The 21,523-nt window shown below is 37.0% G+C and overlaps 1 protein-coding gene across 1 annotated transcript; it reads right to left on the bottom strand.

The window, feature by feature from the left end:
- Positions 1-3,312: 3,312 nt before the first annotated feature.
- Positions 3,313-20,653, bottom strand: LOC127216724 (zinc finger protein 670-like). Its single transcript, XM_051177541.1, is given in 5 exon segments — positions 3,313-4,040; positions 4,042-5,014; positions 5,887-5,944; positions 6,143-6,269; positions 20,516-20,653. Coding segments are annotated over 5 exon segments (1,698 nt in total). The 5' UTR covers positions 20,519-20,653; the 3' UTR covers positions 3,313-3,503.
- Between the last annotated feature and the right edge of the window lie 870 nt (positions 20,654-21,523).

Here is a 21,523-nt window from a genome sequence, read left to right as displayed (position 1 = left end):
GTGCCTGCAAACTCTCTCTTACATACACAAAGAAATGAAAATGGACAAATAAAAATTAAAAGAACCCCTAAATCAAAAGAGATGATGAAATGAAAAAATTCTAAGCAAAGAGCTCCAACTAATCAGTAATGTCTGAAAGTTACTGTCCTTATACCAACTCTCAAAAATTAAATTTACTTTCTAATGTGGTGTTCAACACTTATAGACAGTTTTATGTAATTCTTTCACCAGTTTATAATACATAAGTTTCCCAAAAGCCTAGACAATTTAGAGACCAACAGAAATAAAATGAGACAATGCAACCAAATACTTTTTAAAAATGTGTTATACTAAATGAAAAGTTATCTGATGAGATAAACGAAGAACAAGTTTGCTATGAGTAAATCATATTTACAAAGTTTAATTTCATCAACAACCTTTATTTTGATATTTGCTTTCTCTTGTTTTGGTAGTAGTGGGGATCAAAGCCAAGGTAAAAAATGTTGGACAAGTATTCTAAAACAGAATTCTAACCTTAGCTTTACTTCCATGTCATAAATATTTGCTCAATATTTGTATATAACTTCACATTTTTCAAATTATCAACACCAGGCATTGCAACAATAAGTTTTTTTCACAACTGTGGAGAGCAAAGGGTACCTCTATATTTCTTATGCTTAATTCTGAAAGTTTCTAATCTACCATGCTGACATGTGAAATAAATTTGAAAAGTACAGTCTAATACATATTTTCTGAAAATCACAAACTTGTTTGAAACAATGGTGCTCTCTCTGTCCATTACTAGGCATCTACTGGGAAAACTCATATATACATACTTCTGGTTTTGTAGTCACAAAGGAAACTAGGAGATTTTAAGACATCTAACTGAATGGACTTATCTATGCCCACTGACATAAGAAAGATATCTGACACATTATGTTTTTGTTTGTTTGCTTGCTTGTTTTTTTCTCATGAGAAGGGGAAAGCAAAAGAGCAAAGATAAATGGGCATATGCTCTTAATGGCTAATCTCATGCTTGGTAGCAATATGCTGAATTATATTTTCTGGTATTGTGATTAAGGGCAGTGGTAGTGATGCACTGTGATGAGCATGTATACAAATACACTTAACAAGAATTCCATAGCCCATTAAATCCAAATGAAATACACATGGTTTGATGGTTTAACGAACTCTACACTAACTAAAAGTAACATGGCTAAGTAGGCTAAAGGTTAATATTCACCAGTTTAGATGTATTAAATATAAATCTTCATTTTTTACCACTTGCCATGATTGAAAAGGATGCAATCTTGTAGAATCTAAGAAGCATTGATATTAATGGAAAAGAGTTCAATATATTTTAATGAAATATTGAGTAGATAGCAAGTGAAATAGGGAAAAGCAATGCCTAGAAAAGTGATTCTTGCAAAAATAGAAAATTCTCCTCAGTAATTAGGATATATTAAAAATAGTAACATTCCAGATATCTGCTGAAAAATTCAAACATAATCTGAATCATAAAAATGAACAAAATTGCCACCCTTTTAAAATGAGCTTAACTCATACTCTTGAATTCCTACTTCCTCTCATTATATCACAATTTCCTAGATGACACCATTATTACAATTACAAAAGACAGAATTATATTCAATCACAAAGTACTTTTAACAAATAGAAACCCCAAACTCCATTCATTTAAAGTGTATTCAATTCATTTAAAATAAGTATCAAGTAGGTTAGAAATTGTATCTAATGAGGAATAACACTATCATTAATCTTAATTGAAAAGGTTCACTAGAATTCACTATCTTTTATTGAGATAAATGATATGGTCTTGCTCATTTTTTGGTCAAAGAACCACTTACATCAGCATAGTACAGGTCTTGTTTTGATGAGCACAGGAAAACATAATAAAAGCTTACCAATGTAGGTATAAATAAATTTTAGATGTTAAAAACCACTTTCATATTTATGAACATGGCAATGGGTTTTAACTTGTAAAGATAGAATTTTAAACTGGGTGTGGTGGATCTTTGTGAATTTGAAGCTAGCCTGATCTACAAAGTAAGTTCCAAGACAGCCAGGGCTGTTATACAGAAAAATCCTGTTTCAAAGAAGCCCAAAACAAAACAAACAAACAAATAAACAAACAAACAAAAATCCATACAATTTTAAACTATGTTAAATATGAAGGTGCCTTCTGAGTAAACGGGAAAGTTAACATTTTTTAAAATACTTATTAGAAAAAAAAATGTACAAAAGTCAGGCAGGAATGGTGTCACATCTTTAATCCCAGCATTTGGGAGTCAGAAGCAGGCAGATTTCAGTTTGAAGCCAGCCTGGTCTCCACAGTGAGTTCACAGAGAGACAGAACTATGTAGAATGCCTCAATAAACAAAACAATTTTGTATTTGGGGCTGGTGAGGAGATTCAATGAGTAAATGTGCTTGCTGAGTAAGTCTGGTAGGGAAGAAAATCTCGAATCTTGTCCACTGAGCTCCACACTTGTGCTAATGGCACAGTCTCTCTCTCTCTCTCTCTCTCTCTCTCTCTCTCACACACACACACACACACACACACACAAACCACATGCACGCACACACACGCTAAATAACAAAACGTCAAAAACTTTTTGGAAGAAAATATACACTAAAAATACAAAATATAAAATCTATGTAAGAATGTTGCTGTGACAAAATCTAAATATGTACCTAAATGTAAGGAAACTGCCAAGCAATTAATCATAACAGTTTTAAAAAGAACATGCTCTAAAATGACAGAAAATACTAACAATTAAAAAGTGTGTGTTTTCAACTTTACATGAAACATTATTATTCAAAATATAACTTAAAATTAAGCATACTGAATGATTACAAATGCATCTGAACTAAACAAACTGAATACAGTTTTCTACCAAAGGAAACTGTATCACTTGATTTAAAAACAGCCATGAAATTCAATTTTAATTTACCAAACAGACTTTTATTACTCGAATTCAAGTAGTTTCTTTATACAGTTGCTATTGTTCCTTGCAGAGTATCCTACTGGCTTTCAACTGTGTGCTAAAGTTCTTGTCTTGCCCCCAATTTCCAGTCATTGAGGAAACAGGCAGGTGAAATAGTGTTAAAATTATTTTACTTGCCAAATCAGATTTCAAAAGTTTTTTTTTTAAGTCAAGAGGTCTTATAGATGCATAAAAATTGAAAAATTAAAATATTTATTAAATTTTTTAGTGTATTTCAGGTTTTCAGTAATATTCTATAAAAATTTCTTGTAATTCTTCATGTTTTTTGCTTAAACAATAATCAACCACATGATAAAATTTAATGACTCTTATTTGAAACAGAATTTTCATTTATTTTTTACAATGACAACTTTATTTGGTTAGAAATGGTTCTTAAATCTCCCAGAGTTCAAACCCACTATGTAGCCTGAGGTTTACTCCATGTGCAGTCATCTAACCCTCCACTGTGTTGGAATAAAAGGCATATGCCAACAGGCCTGGTACAAGAAATGGTTTCATCCTATGTACACTTGCATATGTAAGCAAAAATTACATAACTGCTGGCCTCATATTCTCTTGGTTTTTCTCCATTCTTTTCATTCCTTACAATAAATAACAGCAAGCTGGCTATAAATATTCTCACATGATTCACATTGCTGTAACTTCTATCCACTGGATTTCTTGTCATTGTGAGTTCTTTCATGTTGGTGAAGATATGTAGAACATGTGAAGGCTTTCCCACATTGCTTACATACATATGGTTTCTCTCCAGTGTGGTTTCTTTCATGTATTTGAAGGGACTTTGAAAAAGTGAATGCATGCCCACATTGTACACATACATATGGTTTCTCTCCAGTATGAATTCTTTCATGATTGTAACAAGCCCTATGTTGGATGAAGGCTTTCCCACATTGCTTGCATGAATAAGGTTTCTCTCCAGTATGAATCCTTTCATGTTTATGGAGGTATGTGGAACATGTAAATGCTTTCCCACACTGCTTACAAACATAGGGTTTCTCTCCAGTGTGAATTCTTTCATGAATATAACAGGCACTGGAATAAGTGAAGGCTTTCCCACAATGTTTGCATGAGTAAGGCTTCTCTCCAGTGTGAATTCTTTCGTGGATCAGAAGCTGAGAGGAACGAATGAAGGCTTTCCCACACTGTTTACAAACATAGTGTTTCTCTCCAGTGTGAGTTCTTTCATGATTGTTCCGGGTTGTGGGATCACTGAAGGCTTTCCCACAATGCTTACATAAATAAGGTTTCTCTCCAGTGTGAATTCTTTCATGTTTGCGAAGGTATGAAGAACGTCCAAATACTTTCCCACACTGCTTACATGCATAAAGTTTTTCTCGGGTGTGACTTCTTTCATGTTGCAGAAGGTGGTAAGAATGAATACATGCTTTCCCACATTGTTTACAAACATAAGGTCTGTCTCCAGTGTGAGTTCTTTCATGATTATAACAGGCCCTTGGATGGATGAAAGCTTTTCCACAATACTTACATGCAAAAGTCTTCTCTCTGGTATGAATTTTATGATGTTTGATAAGGTAAGTGGAATTAATGAAGGCTTCTCCACACTGCTTACACACAAATGGTTTTTCTCCAGTTTGGAGTTTTTCATATGACTGAACATAACTACATGTCATAAGAGTTGTTTCAAACTGTTTATATTCATGGAGATTATCTCCACTATGAGTTGTCTCATAATCTTGTTCAGAAATGAGACTCCTACAGTGCTCATTAGATAGTTTATTTTCATAGGGTTTCTCTCTGGAAGGATTCTCAAGGGTAAGAAAGGACTTAGAATATGCAAAATTTTCCCAAAATTTTTTATGTTTAAAAGGCTTTTCCATATGTTTCTCTATAGTTGGACCTCTGAGGTGTACATTTGACTGTGAAAGACCAATGACATCATTTTCACACACACTGTTTTCATATACTACTATATGCTCTCGAATTTGTTGGTAGGCTTCTCCATATTGAATGGCATGTTGGAATTCACAGACTCCTTTAACCACATGAGTGCTGGAAAAAAAAAAAAAGAAAAAGAAAAGAAAATTACTATGGTTTTATGGCTAGTCCAGAGAAGTGTTTGGAGGCTGAGTATTTTGGTGCACACTTGTTACTGCAGTATTTAGAAGACAAGGGAAGAAGGACTGCAAGAGCAGAGGGATTGCAAGTTCAAAGCCAACATAGGCCATATAGAAAGACCTCATCCTAAGGGAAGAGTGTTGACTATAGCTACAAGAATTTATGAACCTAAAAGGAATGAACATTGAGCCACAGGACTTGAGAACAACATATAATCTTCTTTGTTTCTCTAATATCAAGTTGTCTCCTAAAATAATCCACATATATTACAAAAAGAATGGGGAAAAAACATTGCAGATACACAGTAACGTTTTGTTCTTTAACTATTCTTATTTCATGGTTGGCTCATATGTGACAAACATGGTCTTTATGAAAGTAACCAAAATTGAGTATTTCTTATGCAAAATGGTGTGGGTCAGGCTTTATGGAATTGAGATAGCTGAATAGTTTTAATGCAGCTATAGACGGTATGTTCCAGTATACCTTAAATGCACTTTTAATTCACATATATCTTATATTCAAAATCTAAAGGTAACTTGATAAAAATATTTAAAATAATTTTGTGCACAAAGGAAAGTTTTTGTATAATGAAAGAAGTGGGAAAATGCCCCTGTAGTTTAAGGTTGCATGGTACTGTGCAACATTACATTGCAGAGTTGAGGTCCTTCAATTCTGAACACTCAAGTTCAATGCATTTTTAGAGTAAATTGATTTACATTTAGCTGTACTTAGATTATTTACTTGGGTCTATGATTTCCTATCACTCTCATATTCAAAGTAAATTCTTCTTTCTTAGTATAAATTACCTCAGATTTCTCCAAATATTTTGGTAATCCTCTCCAATATTTTCTTCTTCGGTTTTCCCTGAAAGGTAAACCCAAGGAAAGTATTATTCAATATTAGATTTTATATTCTAGCTGCCCCCATGATATAACATAACAAAATATATAATATTCACCAATGTATTGCCTTTTAATATTTCAAATTAGGCAACTATAGAGAAGAGCAAGAAACAGTTATTTCTCTGAATGAACAAGGAAAAGAATCATGCTGTATTTTTACCTATGGAGATCAGGTTGCAAAAGGTCTCCTTCATCACATCTCTGTAGAGTTCCTTTTGATAAGAATCCAACAAAGCCCACTCTCCTAGGGTGAAGTTCACAGCCACATCCTCAAAGGTCACTGGCTCCTAAAATAATTCACATACAAGACTAATGGTGAAAAAACACTGGCAATACAGACTGACTTGATCCCTCCACTTCATGCCTTGTTCTTCATCTATTCTTTATACATCACAGCTGGCACTGCTTTTTACTACTTAGACATAGTAAATACATATTTACTAATCATTCCAACCCTCACATTATCACATAATTCTCATGCTTTTATGGAACTGTATGAAAAATGAACACCAGAACATGATCACCTGTTGTAATATTTGCCTCAATACTCTTTGTACACTGCATCTTTAGTAATTTGGTACCCACCAGAGTAGATACTAGTTCTAGGGAAACTGTATAGTTTTTAGACATGTCTACTTGCCAATAGAAGTTAATTATGAACCCTGAAGACATCCACTGAAATAGAAACAAGCAGTGTACCTGTAAAGGGAACTACTACCATACAATGCTTTATAACAACATAGTATTTTATATATTTCTAGTAACTTTCCAACTTTTCACCTAGTTCTAATGTACTAAGAGATTAAAACCCCAATGAACTTTGGATGAATTCTCTCTTATCAATACTATAAATGTGCCAGGCATGGTGGTACACACATTTAATTCCAACATACAGGAGGCAGAGGAAGATGGATCTCTTGTGAATTTGGGGCCACCCTAGTCAACACAGCAAATTCTAGAACAGCCAGAGCTACATATGTAGTGAAATCCTGACTCAAAAAAAAAAAAAAAAAAAAACAGAAAAATTGTATCAGTGCTCCCATGCCCAAGGCTAAGGAAACATCACAGAAAAGATGAAAACAATTTTATAGCCAGAGGAAGAGAGGAGTGCTATACAATGCTGACTTCCGTAACTAATCATCGTTAAACATATAAGAACTAATATCCATAGTCCTCAGTAAAGAAATCAACACGCAAAATGTATTTCTTCTTAAAAAATTGACATGGTTGTGTGCACACTTCTGATGCTAGAAGAGGGTGTTAGATCTGTTGTGCGACAGCAATTCTGAAGAGACATGAGCAAATATCTACTCACCCCAGATAGGAAACTGATGACTGACCAAAGGATCTCACCAAAGTCAAACTTGATAAATCAATGTGTGTGTGTGTGTGTGTGTGTGTGTGTGCGTGCGTGCGTGGTTTTTTTTTGGGGGGGGGGGAGACACAGGAATGTGTGAGCAGAAATGCCTGAAAGACCTTTGCATCACCAAAGGCCTACCCCAGCATGGGTGATGGCTCAAAAAAGTTGGAAACCAGTAGTATACTGCACATGGCACAGGCAGCTCAACAGTATCTTTTCTGGGCACCCACTAGTTGGTCTGAGCCTCTATCAGGCAGCTCTGTTGGACTAAGTATTTTTCTGCAGTCTTTACTGTTTATATAATCTTGGGAGAACAAGGGGCCTAGTGAATCTGGTCAGTTTAAGGAAGTTCCTGAGGCTTTAGAGCTGTTTGTTTTAATGGGCTTTCCAGGGGGATGAAATGTTTTTCCTCTTTCCAAAACATCCTGTGTCTTAATAAGCTTCCTTCCATCCAAGATGAAGTGTTTTGTGTCACAGAAAAGTGCTACACATTAGCATTCCCTTAAGTAACCTGATCTGGGCACTGAGAACCAAACTTGGATCTTCTGGATAAGCAACAGGCACTCTTAACTGCTGACCTATCTATCCTGCACCTAAAGTGGTTTATTTTGAAAACTAATGGACAGAAAAAAATCTACACATGTATAAAATTTACACCACTGTCATTTCCTGTAATGTGAACTTCAGTGCAAACTATGGTTGATTCATATTTCTCCATTGTAGCCAGAGAACCAAAGCAGGTAGGCTAACTGCAGATCTTCACTTCTCTCTATGCTCCTCCAAATCCAGTCCCCTCATCTCATTCCCAACTCTGCAGCAGACAGCTCATCAAGGTCTCCTCTTTCCTTTCTACCCTCTTCTGCAGGGGATCACATAGATCTTTCTCTCTACACTTCCTTCCTCTAATTCATTGCTTTATCCCAGGACCCAAATCTAACAGACATTCCCTGGACACCAGCAGGCCACTTCAGCCAGCAATGCAGGTAGGATAAATGCAGATATTCACTTGTCCTTTTGTTCCTCCAAGTCCAACTCCCCATTCTTATTCCCAGATCTGGAGCAGACATTTTGCTAGGGCCTCTCCCCACTCTGTGCTCCCATTCCCAGAGGACTAAGCAGACCTAGCAGAACACTCTGTTTCTCTCCTTCCTGTGGACCCCTTAGCCTCCCTTCTTCTAGCTCACCCCACTACTGTCAGATCACAAAACCTAGAAACACACATTACCTGGCATCCCAATTGGCCATGCCTATCAGGATCCTAGAAGAATTTCCTATCAGGCAACATATAGCCATCATGCTCTCCTAAGAACCAGAGAGGAAACAGAAACCAAGAAACAAAACACCCATCCAAGAAAAATAGGACCAGATATCAGCCCCTAGAATTACAATCTTCCCAAACCCAATTGCCTAGATGCCAGCATAAAAGCACAGTCAATAACAGCCAGGACAATATATCTTCACTAGAGCCCAGCAACCCTACCAAGGAAAACTTTGACTATTGCAACATAGCTGAAGCACCAGGAAAAGACTTTAAAATATCCATTATGAATATGATAGAGGACCTTAAAGAGAAAATAAATACCTTAAAGAAATCTATAAAAACATAGAAGGAAGTGAGCAAAACAGTTCAAGACCCGAAAGTGAAAATAGAATCAATAAAGAAAAAGCAAACAAGATAAAATCTGGAAATAGAAACTTTAGGAGCTGGAACAGGAACTTCAGAGGTAAGGGTCACCAACAGAATACAAGAGATGCAAGAGAGAATCTTGGGCACTGAGGACACAATAAAAGAAATGGATACCTTGATGAAAGAAAATGTTAAATCTAAAAAACTGATACAAACATCCAGGAAATCTGGGACACCAATGAAATGTCTAAGTCTCAGAATAACAGGAATAAAAGAAGCATAAGGAACCCAGGTCAAAACCAGAAAATATTTTCAACAAAATTTCCCTAACCAAAAGGAGATACCTGTAATGGTACAAGAAGAATACAGAATACCATGGGTCAACTGGAACAGAAAAGGAAGCCCCCTTGGGACATAATAATCATAGCAGTAATGTATAGAACAAAGAAAGAATATGAAAAGTTGCAAAGGAAAAAGACCAAGTAACATATAAAGGCAGACCTATTAAAATAATGTCTAACTTTGAGACTCTAAAAGACTGAGAGGTCTAGACAGATATTCTATGGACTCTAAGAGATCACAGATGGCAGCCCGGCAACTCTATCTAGTAAAACTCTCAATCATAATACATGGAGAAAGGAAGACGTTGCAATGATAAAACCAAATTTAAGCAATATCTAATCTACAAATCCAGGCCTACAGAAGGTACTAGAAGGCAAACTCCAAAATAAAGAAGATAATCACATCCAAGAAAACACAGGAATAAATTCCAGACCATCAAACAATACATACACACACCCCGTCGCCGCCACCACCACAAAAAAAAACAAAAAACAAAAAACAAACAAAAAACAAAACAAAACAAAAAAAAAAAAAAACCAGGAATCAACAAATACTTTTCACTGATATCTCTTAACACAAATGCTCAATATATCACCCCACCCCCCAAACAAACAGACTAACAGACTGGATTTGAAAACAGGATCTGTCCTGTTTTAACATCAAGGATAGACATCACCTCTGGGTAAAAGGAAGCAACAAGATATCCCAAGCAAATGGAACCAAGAAGCAAGCAGATGTAACCATTTTAATATTTGACAAAATAGACTTCAAATCAAAACTAATCAGAAGAGATGGTTACAGACACTGCATACTCATCAGAGGGGGGAAAAACATCCACCAAGAGGATATGGTAATTCTTAACATCTACACCCAAACTACAAGCTACCCAAGTTTTTAAAAGAAACACTACTACAAGTTTAATCACACATTGAACCTCATGTTGGTGGAAGTCTCTGTCCCACCCACTAGTTCCCAAATAACTGACACAGAAGCTTAATATTAATTATACATGTTCATCCAACAACTCAGTCTTGTTACTACCCAACTCTTACATTTAAATTAACCCATATTTCTTATCTATGCTTTGCCATGTGGCTCCTGGCTTGTTACTTCATTTTATACACATCCTACTTCCTCAGGGGCTGGTTGGTGTTTCCTCTGATTGTGCCTCTCTACCTCCCAACATTCTGGTTGGCTGTTATGCCTATACTTTTTTCCCTGGCTACTGGCCAATTATGGTTTTATTAAACCAATTAGAGTGACAAATCTTTACAGTGTACAAAGGGAGTATCCTCCAGCATTTCCCCCTTTTTGTCTAATTAAAATGAAGGTTTTAACTTAAGTAAGAATTAGTTACACTATCTAGTTTATTTGTATTTGACAAAATTAAAGAAAATTATTACCTATTTTATCTTTGTGAGTCTAATTTTTTTTTTTTTTTTTCCAGATAGCATTTCTCTATAGCTTTGGAGCCTGTCCTGGAACTCGCTCTGTAGAACAGGCTGGCCTTGAACTCACAGAGATCCACCTGCCTCTGCCTCTTTAGTGTTGGGATTAAAGGTATGTGGCACTATCTCCTGGCCCAAAGTTTGTTTTTTGTTTTTTTTTTTTAAATCTAATTTACCTTTTATCATAACTAAGGAAAACAATAACTGTAACTATCTAGTCTTCAACTCCATTAAAGATTCCAGAAGGGTGAAATGTTACCTAATAACAAGAACATCAGGCTGTCTAAACAGTTACCTCAAATTCCTCTGTAATGTTGGGGCATCAATCTTTGGCCTGCAGGCCTAGTGTCATACATAGACTTTTTTGAGAGCAGGGAACTTTAGAACTGTCCTAGCTTGTCTTGGCAAAGTTTGGTAGTTGCTTTCTTTTGCATCTTCCTGGTTTAGTTTGGACAGAAACTATGAGTAATTGAGGCGAGGGCAGTTTCTTTGCCCAAAAAGGCTACCTTTTGCCATAAAGAAGGAAAATTCCATATAGAGTTTCCTCGATGTCCATTATCTCCTCTGAAGTAGATTGGTATTGCCAGGAGCAGGCATATTTCACTCTCAAGAAAGGTCTTAGCTTATTAAACATATGAAATGCCATATTCTGTAGGTGTTTGAAGACCACATCTCTACCTAAATATCTGTTTAACCTTGGAAACATATCTAACATGACAATAAGCTTGACTATTATAGATGACTACTAACCTTAATTATACATTACATTTTTAAGCCATTTGTATAACACAATAACGTAAAGAAAAATAGATATACATACAACCTAATAAAATAAACTTTAAATTTGTGTCAATATACCCAAATCAGTACCTGTAAAATATTTAAGAACAGTAATTGCTTCTTTGTCTTAAAAGTAGATTCAATAATCTACCCTTTTAATCTCATTTTATATGCCCCCCTTTTTAGAATGAGATCCCAAAATCAGATCTGTTTTGTTTAGTTTTTTTCCCTAACTACTCCCAATAACAACTTGTAACCCACCTCCCTTAAATGATAATAAACAACCATAACCCATTTTTTGGGGGAATGTGGACATAGTTCTCTTAGATAACTTTCTGTTGATTGGGAGTGCTAATAATCTTGTGGGACCCTCAGAAAATTTAGGATTATGGTCAAGTCCTGATGGGCATATTCTGTGAGGCTGGATCATCTCAGGCAGCAGCCTTGTAACTGTTCTATATGCAGAATTTTGAGACTGTAACATAGGCATTTTGAAATGCTGATCACCTGAACCACACATTTTCACTGGTGTTTGGTCTCCTTGCTCTGAAAATATATAAACTCTTACAGTTTATATATATAGTTATAGTTTGAGCAGGCAAAATATTCACCACATGTAGTTCTTCTAGGTTTATTTCTTTATGTTTGTAGTCAAAATTTTCAGGGTGGGGGTTATTCCTCATTCAACCCTGATTTTCCTTAACCTGGAACGAATCCATCACCTCTCATTTCTTTTGAGAATAAAATCAAAATCTCTTCTCCAAAATAACACATCTTTTGACTTAAATGTTGGAGTCAAGATATTTTTAAAAATATATAGGTTGGCTGAATCTAGCAGTTTTTATAATCCAGTGTCTCTTAGCAGCCAAAACATCCAAAGACAACAAAACATACAAGATCCAGGCTCTCTGTGTATTTTTCAACTTTATGTGTCTTGTTTCTTTTATATTACTTTATTTCCTTTTAAAAGACTATATATACATATATATCTATATCTATATCTATATATATATATCCCAAGCCTAGGTATATTTACTTTTCAAAGACTTTGTCTTATTTTAAAACTCTCTCTCAAGCCTGTGTATATTTTTAAACACACTATATCTTGTTCAGTTTTTTGTTTTTTCTTTTTTAAAATTTCCATCTGAATCTGTCCTTTTCTTGTCTGCATGAGCAAAACTTAAACTGCTATGTAACTTAGATCACTGTTTACTGGTGGCTGCCTCCTCCTCCTCAGTTCCTTGAGAGCCTAGTTTCAAGGCAGAGAGGTATGTTCACTCCCAGCTCTGGGAGCTATGTTTACTGCCCCAACTCTGGGACATTTCTGGGTTTATTTCATCATTGAGCAGCATGTCATCTGCCACCCACAAACAACATTGAAGTGTTCGGCAGCAAGGTCTTCTGGGACGTTTCTGGGTCTATTTCATCATTGAGCAGCATGTCATCTGCCGCCCACAAACAACATTGAAGTGTTCGGCAGCAGGGTCTTCAAAGGAGTGGCCCATTTTTGCTGCTAGCACTGAGTCAAGATGCCATCTTTTAAAGGAGCTATGCCTCCACTCAATACCAGACAACAGAATCCACCTGAGAAAATGCAGCTATCAAGAATCTTTGCTTGACTCTGTTCCTGTGTGTCTAGAAACCTTTCTTCAGCTTTATCAGGTTTTATATGGAAATTTTGGCCACAAGTTTGAATGCCATTTGTAAGTGGAAGATTTCCTGTACCATCTGCCAATTTCCAAGTAACCACCACAGAGGCATAATGCTAATTACTCATGCTCAGTTGATAGCTCAGGTTTGTTACTAGCTAACTCTTACACTTAAATTAGCCAATATTTCTTATTTATGCTTTGTCTTGTGTCTTGGTACCTTCCCTCAGTACGATCTTGCTCTTTTTGTGTCTGCCAGCGACTCCTCTAGCTCTGCCCTTATTTTCCCCAGCATTCTCAGTATGGCTGTCCTATAGTTTTTGCCTGGCTACTGGCCAGCCTGCATTTTATTAAACCAATTAGAATGACAAATCTTTAAAGTTTACAAAGGGAGTAAGTATTCCATAGCAGCCTCACACACAGAGAGTGGGAGATCTCTTGTCAACAGAGATAAGAAACAAGAACTAAACAGAGAAAAATAAGGAAGTTAACTGAAGTTATAAACCAAATGTACTGAACAGATATAAAAAAGATTCATCCAAACACAAAAGAATATACTTTCTCAGCATTTCTTAGAAGAATCTCCAAAACTGACCACATCTTGAACACAAAGCAAGTCTCATTGGGTATAAGAAAACTGAAATAACTCTTTGCATCCTATCTGACCATACCAACAACAGAACAACACAACAGAAACAACTGGAATGTTTATGGAACTTAATGGAAACGGAACAACTCTCTACTTACAGAAAAATGAGTCAAGATAGAAACTAAAGACTTTCTAGAATTGAATGAAAATGAATACATCACATATCTAAACTTAAGGGACACATTAGAGGTGGTTCTAAGAGGCAGGTTCATAGTACTAAGTGCCTACATAAAAAAACTTGGATAGGGCTGGGAGGTGATGGCCCACCCCTTTAATTCCAGTACTTGGGAGGCAGAGGCAGGCAGATCTCTGTGAGTTCAAGGCCACCCTGGTCTACAGAGTGAGTTCCAGGACAGGCTCCAAAGCTACAGAGAAACAAACAAAAAACTTGAATAGATGTTATACTAGTAGCTTATCAGCTCACATACATGCATGCACGCGCGCGCACACACACACACACACACACACACACACACACACACACACACACGGAAATAATCAAACTCAGGGCTGAAAACAATAAACAATCCCCCTGGGAGGGGAAAAACAAAAAGAATCAATAAATCAGAGTTGGTTATAGCAATACTTTTCATCAGGATAGCCAACCCACAAACAATGACATGGAAACTTACTAATTATGAAAACTCTGCCTTTGCTTAGGCTTGTTCTTAACCAGTTCTTAGATCTTGAATTAACTCACATTTAAAAATCTATGTTCTTTCATGTAGCTCGTTACTTCATCTTAGTACTGTTTGTTTCCCAGAGTTCTCTTCCTGCTTGGAAGTCCCAGCTATACTCTCTCTCTAGCTATTGGCCATTCACCTTTTTATTACAGCAATCACGTCAATATATCTTCATACAGTGTACAAATATCTTACAACAGTTGGTTCTTTGAACAAAAAAATCAGAAAGATTGCCAAATTTGTATCCAAATTAAGTAAAAAGCAGAAAGAAGATCCAAATTAACAAAATTAGACATGAAAATGAGGAAACAACAGCAGACATTGAGGAAATTCAGAAAATTATAAGGACATACTTCAAAAAACCTGTATTCCACCAAACTGTAACATCTAAAGGTGGATAAGTTTCTGGATATATACCACTTACCAATGTTAAATCAGATATGCAACTTAAACAGGCAAATAACTTCTATTGAAACAGAAGCTGCTATTAAAAGTCTCCCAAACAAATAATTAAACACCCAGGCCCTGGTGGTTTTCGTAAAGAGTTCTACTAGACATTAAAAGCAGAATTAATGACAATGATCCTCCAATTACTCCACAAAATACATACAGAAGGAACGCTGCCTAATTCTTTTTACCAGACCACAATTACCCTGATGCCTAAACCTTATAAAATGCCAATAAAGAAAGTTACAGACCAATTTATCTTGTGAACAATGATGTAAAAATTCTTAACAAAGTACTTGCAAGCCACATCCAAGAACACATTAAAAAGATCATCCACCATGATCATGTAGGCTTCATCCCAGAGATGCAGCAACGGTTCAACATACATAAATCAATAAATATAATTATCCCACCATACAAACTGAAAGATTAAAAACCACACTATCATCTCAATAGATACAGAAATGGACTTTGACAAAATCCAACACCCCTTCAGGATAAAAATTCTGGAAAAATAATGGATTAAAGGAAAATGTTTCAAAATAATAAAGGTAGTTTACAACAAGCCCATAGCCAACATCAACATAAATGGAGAGGAACTCAAAGCAATTTCACTAATATCAGGAACAAAATAAGGTTGTCTACTATCTCCAAACCTATTAAATATAGTACTTAAAGGCTTAGCTAGAGCACCCAGACAACTAAAGGAGATCAAGGGAATACAAGTAGAAAATGAAGAAACCCAAGTGTCCCTATTTGCAGACAATATGATAGTATATGTAACTAACCTTAAAAATTCCACTGGGAACTTCTACAGCTGGTAAACATTTTCAGCAAAGTAGCAAGCTACAAAATTTATTCACAAAAATTAGTAGCCCTTATATACAAATGAAAAAAATGATTTGAGAAAGAATCAGGGAAACAACACCCTTCACAAAAGCCTGAAATAATAGAAAATTATCTTCAGGTAACTCTAAACAAACATGAAAGATAATAAAAACTTTAATTAAAGAAAACATTAGAGGTTGGGAAGGCCTACCATGTTCAAGGATTAGCAGGATTAATAATGTTCATCTTACCAAAAGGAATCCTCGGATTCAATTCAATGGCCATCAAAAGTTCAACACAATTATTTACAGATCTTCAAAGGACAATTCTCAACTTCATATGAAAACACAAAAACCCAGGATAGCTAAAACAACTGCAGGAGGTATCATTTCAAGTTGTGCTACAGAGCTGTAGTAATAAAAACAGCATGATATTAGGAGAGACTTGTTGATCAATGAAGGCTCAGAAATAAACTCACACACCTGGTGACACCTTTTTTTTTTTTAAATAAAGAAGCCAGAAACACACATTGGAAAAAACAAAAACAAAACAAACAAACAAACAAACAAAACCCAGCACCTTCAACAAATAGTGCTAGTCAAGCTGGACAAACACATCCATAGTTATCACTCTGCACAAAATTCAATTCCAAATGGATCAAGGACCTCAACATAAATCCAGATATACTGAACTTGATAGAAAAAAAATATGGTTAAATTCCTTTAACTCATCAGTACAGGAAAAAACAAACAAACAAAAACTTTCTGAATAGACATCATTAGCACAGGCACTAAAATCAACAATTAACAAATGGAACCTCATGAAACTAAGAAGCTTCTCCACAGCAAAGAACAGTAACATTCAGACAGCTGTATCTTGAATATGGGAAAAGATTTTTACCAACTCCAAGTCTGATAGAGGACTAATATCGAAAATATATAAAGAACTCAAAACACTATATATCATGAAAAAACAAAACAAAACAAAACAAAAAAAAAAAAAAAAAAAAAAAACAACCCAACTAAAAATCAGGTACAGCTCAAAACAGAGAAAACTCAGAAAGCTGAGAAACACTTAAAGAAATGTTCAACATCCTTAGCCATCAGGGAAATACAAATGAAAACTACTTTGCTATTCTATCTTATGCCTCTCAGAATGGCTAAGATAAATAAAAGAAGTGACAGCTCATGCTGAGGACATGTGGAGTAAGGGGAACGCTCATCCATTGCTGTTGGGAAGGCAAACTTGGACAGCCACTATGGAAAACAATGTGGTGGTTCCTCTCTTGGGCATATATTCAATGGATGCTCTATCCTATACAAGGACACTTCCTCAACCATGTTCTTTGCCAGAAATTCAAAACAACTTAGATGTCCCTCAACAAAAGGATGGATAAAAAGAATTGTAATACTTTGACAAAATAAGAGTTTTACTCCTCAATCATTAAGAAAAAAAGAATCGATAGTGATGCAAGCCAGGTAGTGGCAGTGCATGCCTTTAATCCCAGTACTCAGGAGGCAGAGGCAGGTGGATCTCTGTGAGTTCGAGGGCAGCCTGGTCTACAGAGTGAGTTTCAGAACAGACTCCAAAGCTACAGAGAAACCCTATCTCAAAATGTCAAAAATAAACAATGAAATTCACAGGCAAATGGATGGAACTAGAAAGAAAACAAAATTATCCTGAGTGAGGTATCCCAGACCCAGAAAGAGATATGTGATCACTGCCTTGCTTAGCCATCATTAGAGTAGCTTACTTCTGCAGCATATGGGAGCAAATGGAGACCCACAGCCAAACATCGTTCAGAGAACAAGTCCTTGTAGCACTCAACCCTAAATGGAATGTCTCCATAAAATCCCTCCCCTGAGTTCAGAGAAGCAGAACCATTTGGAAGAGGAGGTTGAAAGAATATAGAACACAGTGGAGATGGAGAACACAAAGAAAACAGAACCTTCTAAAATCAACCGAAGCAAAGCTCTTATGGAGGAACTTGAAGAGTCTGAAGCAGCATGTAAAGGGCCTGTACAGGACCTCTGGCTTCCAGTTTAGTTCCACCACTACCCTCCCACCCCCATTTTTCAAGATAGGGTTTCTTTTGTAGCCTTAGCTGTCCTAGAACTAGTTCTATAGAGAGGCTGGCCTCAAACTCATAGAAATCCACTTACCTCTGTCTTCTGAGTATTAAAGGTATGCATCACCAACACCCAGATTTTTTTAAAATGGGTTTCCTGAGTGTGTGAATGAGTGGATCTCTGACTCTTGGGCCTTCTCTTGAGTTCTTTTTGTTTTGTCCAATTCGGATGTATTGATTTCTGTTTTATCTCATTTTATTATTATCTCCTAGAGCCCTGTTTGTTTTCTAATGAGATACAGAAAGGGAGTAGATAGGGATGGAAAGGGATATGGGGAGGAAATGGGAGGGGTAGAGGGAGAAGAAACCATAACCAGCATATACTGTGTATGTGGTGGGGAATCTATTTTTAATGCAAGTGGGAAAAAAAGATAGTAGCAAGAGGTAAGTTTATAGCTACAAATGTTTATATGCAAAATAGGGGCTGAAAACAGCTACATGAAGATTACTATATGGAAGAAGCCAGTCTGCAAAGGAAGTTCAGAAGACCTTTGTTACTGGGACTTTTACTAAGGAACAGAGCATGCTCAAGAAAAACTTCTGGTATATAAACCATGGAGAGGCAGATGTTCTGCAAATGTTTCACAGTGTCATGGACCACACTTCCTCAGTCTTTGGGGCTCCTTCCTCACCTCAATATTAACTCTCTTATTCTTGGAAATGCCTTCCCTTTCTCAGTAAGCCACCTATACTGTTTCTAACCATGTGTCTCTAGTGTAATCCTTTGCTTTGGGAAACCAGATCTTAGAATCGGGTCCCCTCTGAACTCAGATCCAAGTCTCAACATTTAGAACATATGCTTTTTTTTTTTTTTTTAACACCCTGGGATTCCTCACTGTTTCTCTGACATCCATATCAAAATTAAAAGGCATGGTTTTTGTCCTCTGCTAGCTCATGACAAATGCCAATATTTAAAGCTTGCCTGTCCTGTTGGGTTTTCTTTTCTCTTTCAATCTCTTAGATTGTCCTCTGGTTACCTTCTAAGTCTATCATTATTTTATTTTTTAATTAAAGAAACTAAAGAGCAAAAATAAGTAAATAAAAACAAAAACAAACCAAGAAACCAACCAACTAACCAACCAACCAACAACAAAAACACCAAAAAAAAAAAAAAACAAAAAAACAAAAAACAAAACCAAAATCAAACCTCAGCTTCCAGGGAGACATATTGAGAACTCAGAGACAAACAATTCAACATAATGATGCAAGTACAAGGTCTTAGGAAAACAAGAATAAGCCATAAGCCAGATTCAAAAGCAAAGACAGCAAGAAATAGAAAAGATATGGGGAGAAATGTATAATACAATCAGACTTAAATTTCATAGGTGGTTTTCTAAAAAACGGTAAAATAGGCAAAACTCTAGTCAAATTAATAAAAAAGGGAAGGGGCAGGCCTGGAGAGATGGCTCAGAGTTTAAGAGCACTGCCTGTTCTTCTAGAGGTCCTGGATTCAATTCCCAGCACCCACATGGTGGCTCAAACCATCTATAATGAGATCTGATGCCTTCTTTGGGCATGCATGCATATATATACATATATATATATATGTATATGTATATATAATAAATAAGTCTTTAAGAAGGGGGAAGGAGGATACAAATTAATAAAATGAGTCATAAATTAGGGGAGGTTACAAGAGATTCCAGTGAAATGCAGAGGCCCATTTGGTAATATTTGAGCACATACCAAAATAAATAAAAGAAAAAGCATAATGTGTTAAATTAAGTAGTTAATTTAACTCACATACAACATGCTAAAATTAAATCAAGTGGACATAAACAACTTAAGCATATTCATAATAAAAAATAAACATTGAGACTGAAACATACATAAGAAAAATTCCCACCTCACAATCCTTTCTGTTTGTTCAAGTCTAGAGCAACACACACACACACACACACACACACACACACTCCCCTCATCTCATGCTCTTTTTTTCCACAGCCAGCAATGCTGGAAATATTTTCCACTTTTGTCTAGACAACTAACTGCCAAATTGATAGGTGAAAACAAACAAAATGAAAATCCCCTCTTCCTTGAAAGCCTGGGCATTTTTCTCCCACTCTCAGTCAGAAGGTGCAAACAAATCCAACCTCATTAACAACTAAACAAACAGCAAAAACCCCAGGATGTGGGACGGGGTTATGGTTCAGAGGTAAAAGGTTTGCTTAGAACGAGCAAAGCCTAATGTTCAGTGCCCAGTACTTTAAAAAAGGGTAACAGGGCTCATCACTGAAGTGCCTTCAGAGCAGTTTGGACTCTGCAGAGCATCAGCACCAACTGGCCTGTGACGCGAAGTCGGGGGAAGGCGCAGTCTCATCCTGAGAGCACTGAGAACTAGATAACACAGCTTCAGACGCGCAGGGCAGGGCAGGGCGGGGCGGAGCCTGCCCGAAGGGACTAGACCCCAGGCTCACCGTTGCCTGCTGTACCATCAATTAAAATGCACGTGGGTTTGAGGGCGACGGTGACAGACTCCACCTCAGACTCTGCAGCACAGCGCCAGGGGACCTTGTGGGCGGCGGCGCCACATAGTGACAAAGCCTCCGCAGTGTCACAAACCCGCCACGCACAACTGCAGGATCCACTCACCATTTTCCGCTTCGGGCGTGTCCTGCTGTCCTTCCTAAAGCGCCTTCAGAGAGCAGAAGGCACAAGCACCCAGGACAATCAACCACCGGCCTCCCTGCAGCTACACAGGACTCAAACAGGGCGGCAATGGCGGCACCCTCTGACTATCCGTGATCCTCATTGGGCACTTAGTGCAGGAGAGTAACAGCATCTCTGATTGGTGAATGATACCGACCCTTATATCGATCAGCACGTTGTCTTTCCTGCTCAAAAGGCGATCAGCTGATAAGCTCTGACTACCGAACCTCCCTAAATCTAGCTTCTTTTCCCTGGAGTAAACCCGGGATATACTGGGATGTCATTCTATTTAAAGAGAATATACTCCGGTAGTTTTTGAATACACGCTTGCTTCCTCGTGTACTCAGTGAATTCCTCTTGCCCTTTTCATCACACACACACACACACACACACACACACACACACACACACACACACACACACACACACACACAGCCCTACTGTTTCTGAACAGTGAGGGCTCAGTGGCAAGCAAAAAGCCGATGACATCCCTAGAGATAGAGGCTTGCCCTGCTTTTAATGTGGGTCATTGGTATGCAAACGCAGAGAGAGAGAGAGAGAGAGAGAGAGAGAGAGAGAGAGAGAGAGAGAGAGAGTTCAAGACAGCACAGCTGGTTAGCAGAGTACAAAGTTTGGGAAGAGGATGCATTCTTGAATATGTATTTAAGAAGTGCTGAGCCTGGAGGAATTTGAATTTCTTTCATGGGCTTCTTTAAATTTTTAAAGGGTTTTTTTTTTTTTTTTTTCAAGGCAGGGTTTCTCTATATAACAGCACTGATTGTCGTGGAACTTGTTTTGTAGACCAAGCTGGCCCCAAACTCACCGAGGTCTGCCCAACTCTGCCTCCTAAGTGCATGTGTGCAACCACATTGGGCACAGTTTTTGAAAAAGGAGCAGAGAGGATGGGAAACATGATGGAAAAAAATGGAAAAAACGCAGACATTGACGGCT

Source organism: Phodopus roborovskii, unplaced genomic scaffold (assembly GCF_943737965.1).
Source record: "Phodopus roborovskii unplaced genomic scaffold, PHOROB, whole genome shotgun sequence".
Taxonomy (NCBI): domain Eukaryota; kingdom Metazoa; phylum Chordata; class Mammalia; order Rodentia; family Cricetidae; genus Phodopus; species Phodopus roborovskii.
This window is presented reverse-complemented; position numbering and strand designations above follow the sequence as displayed.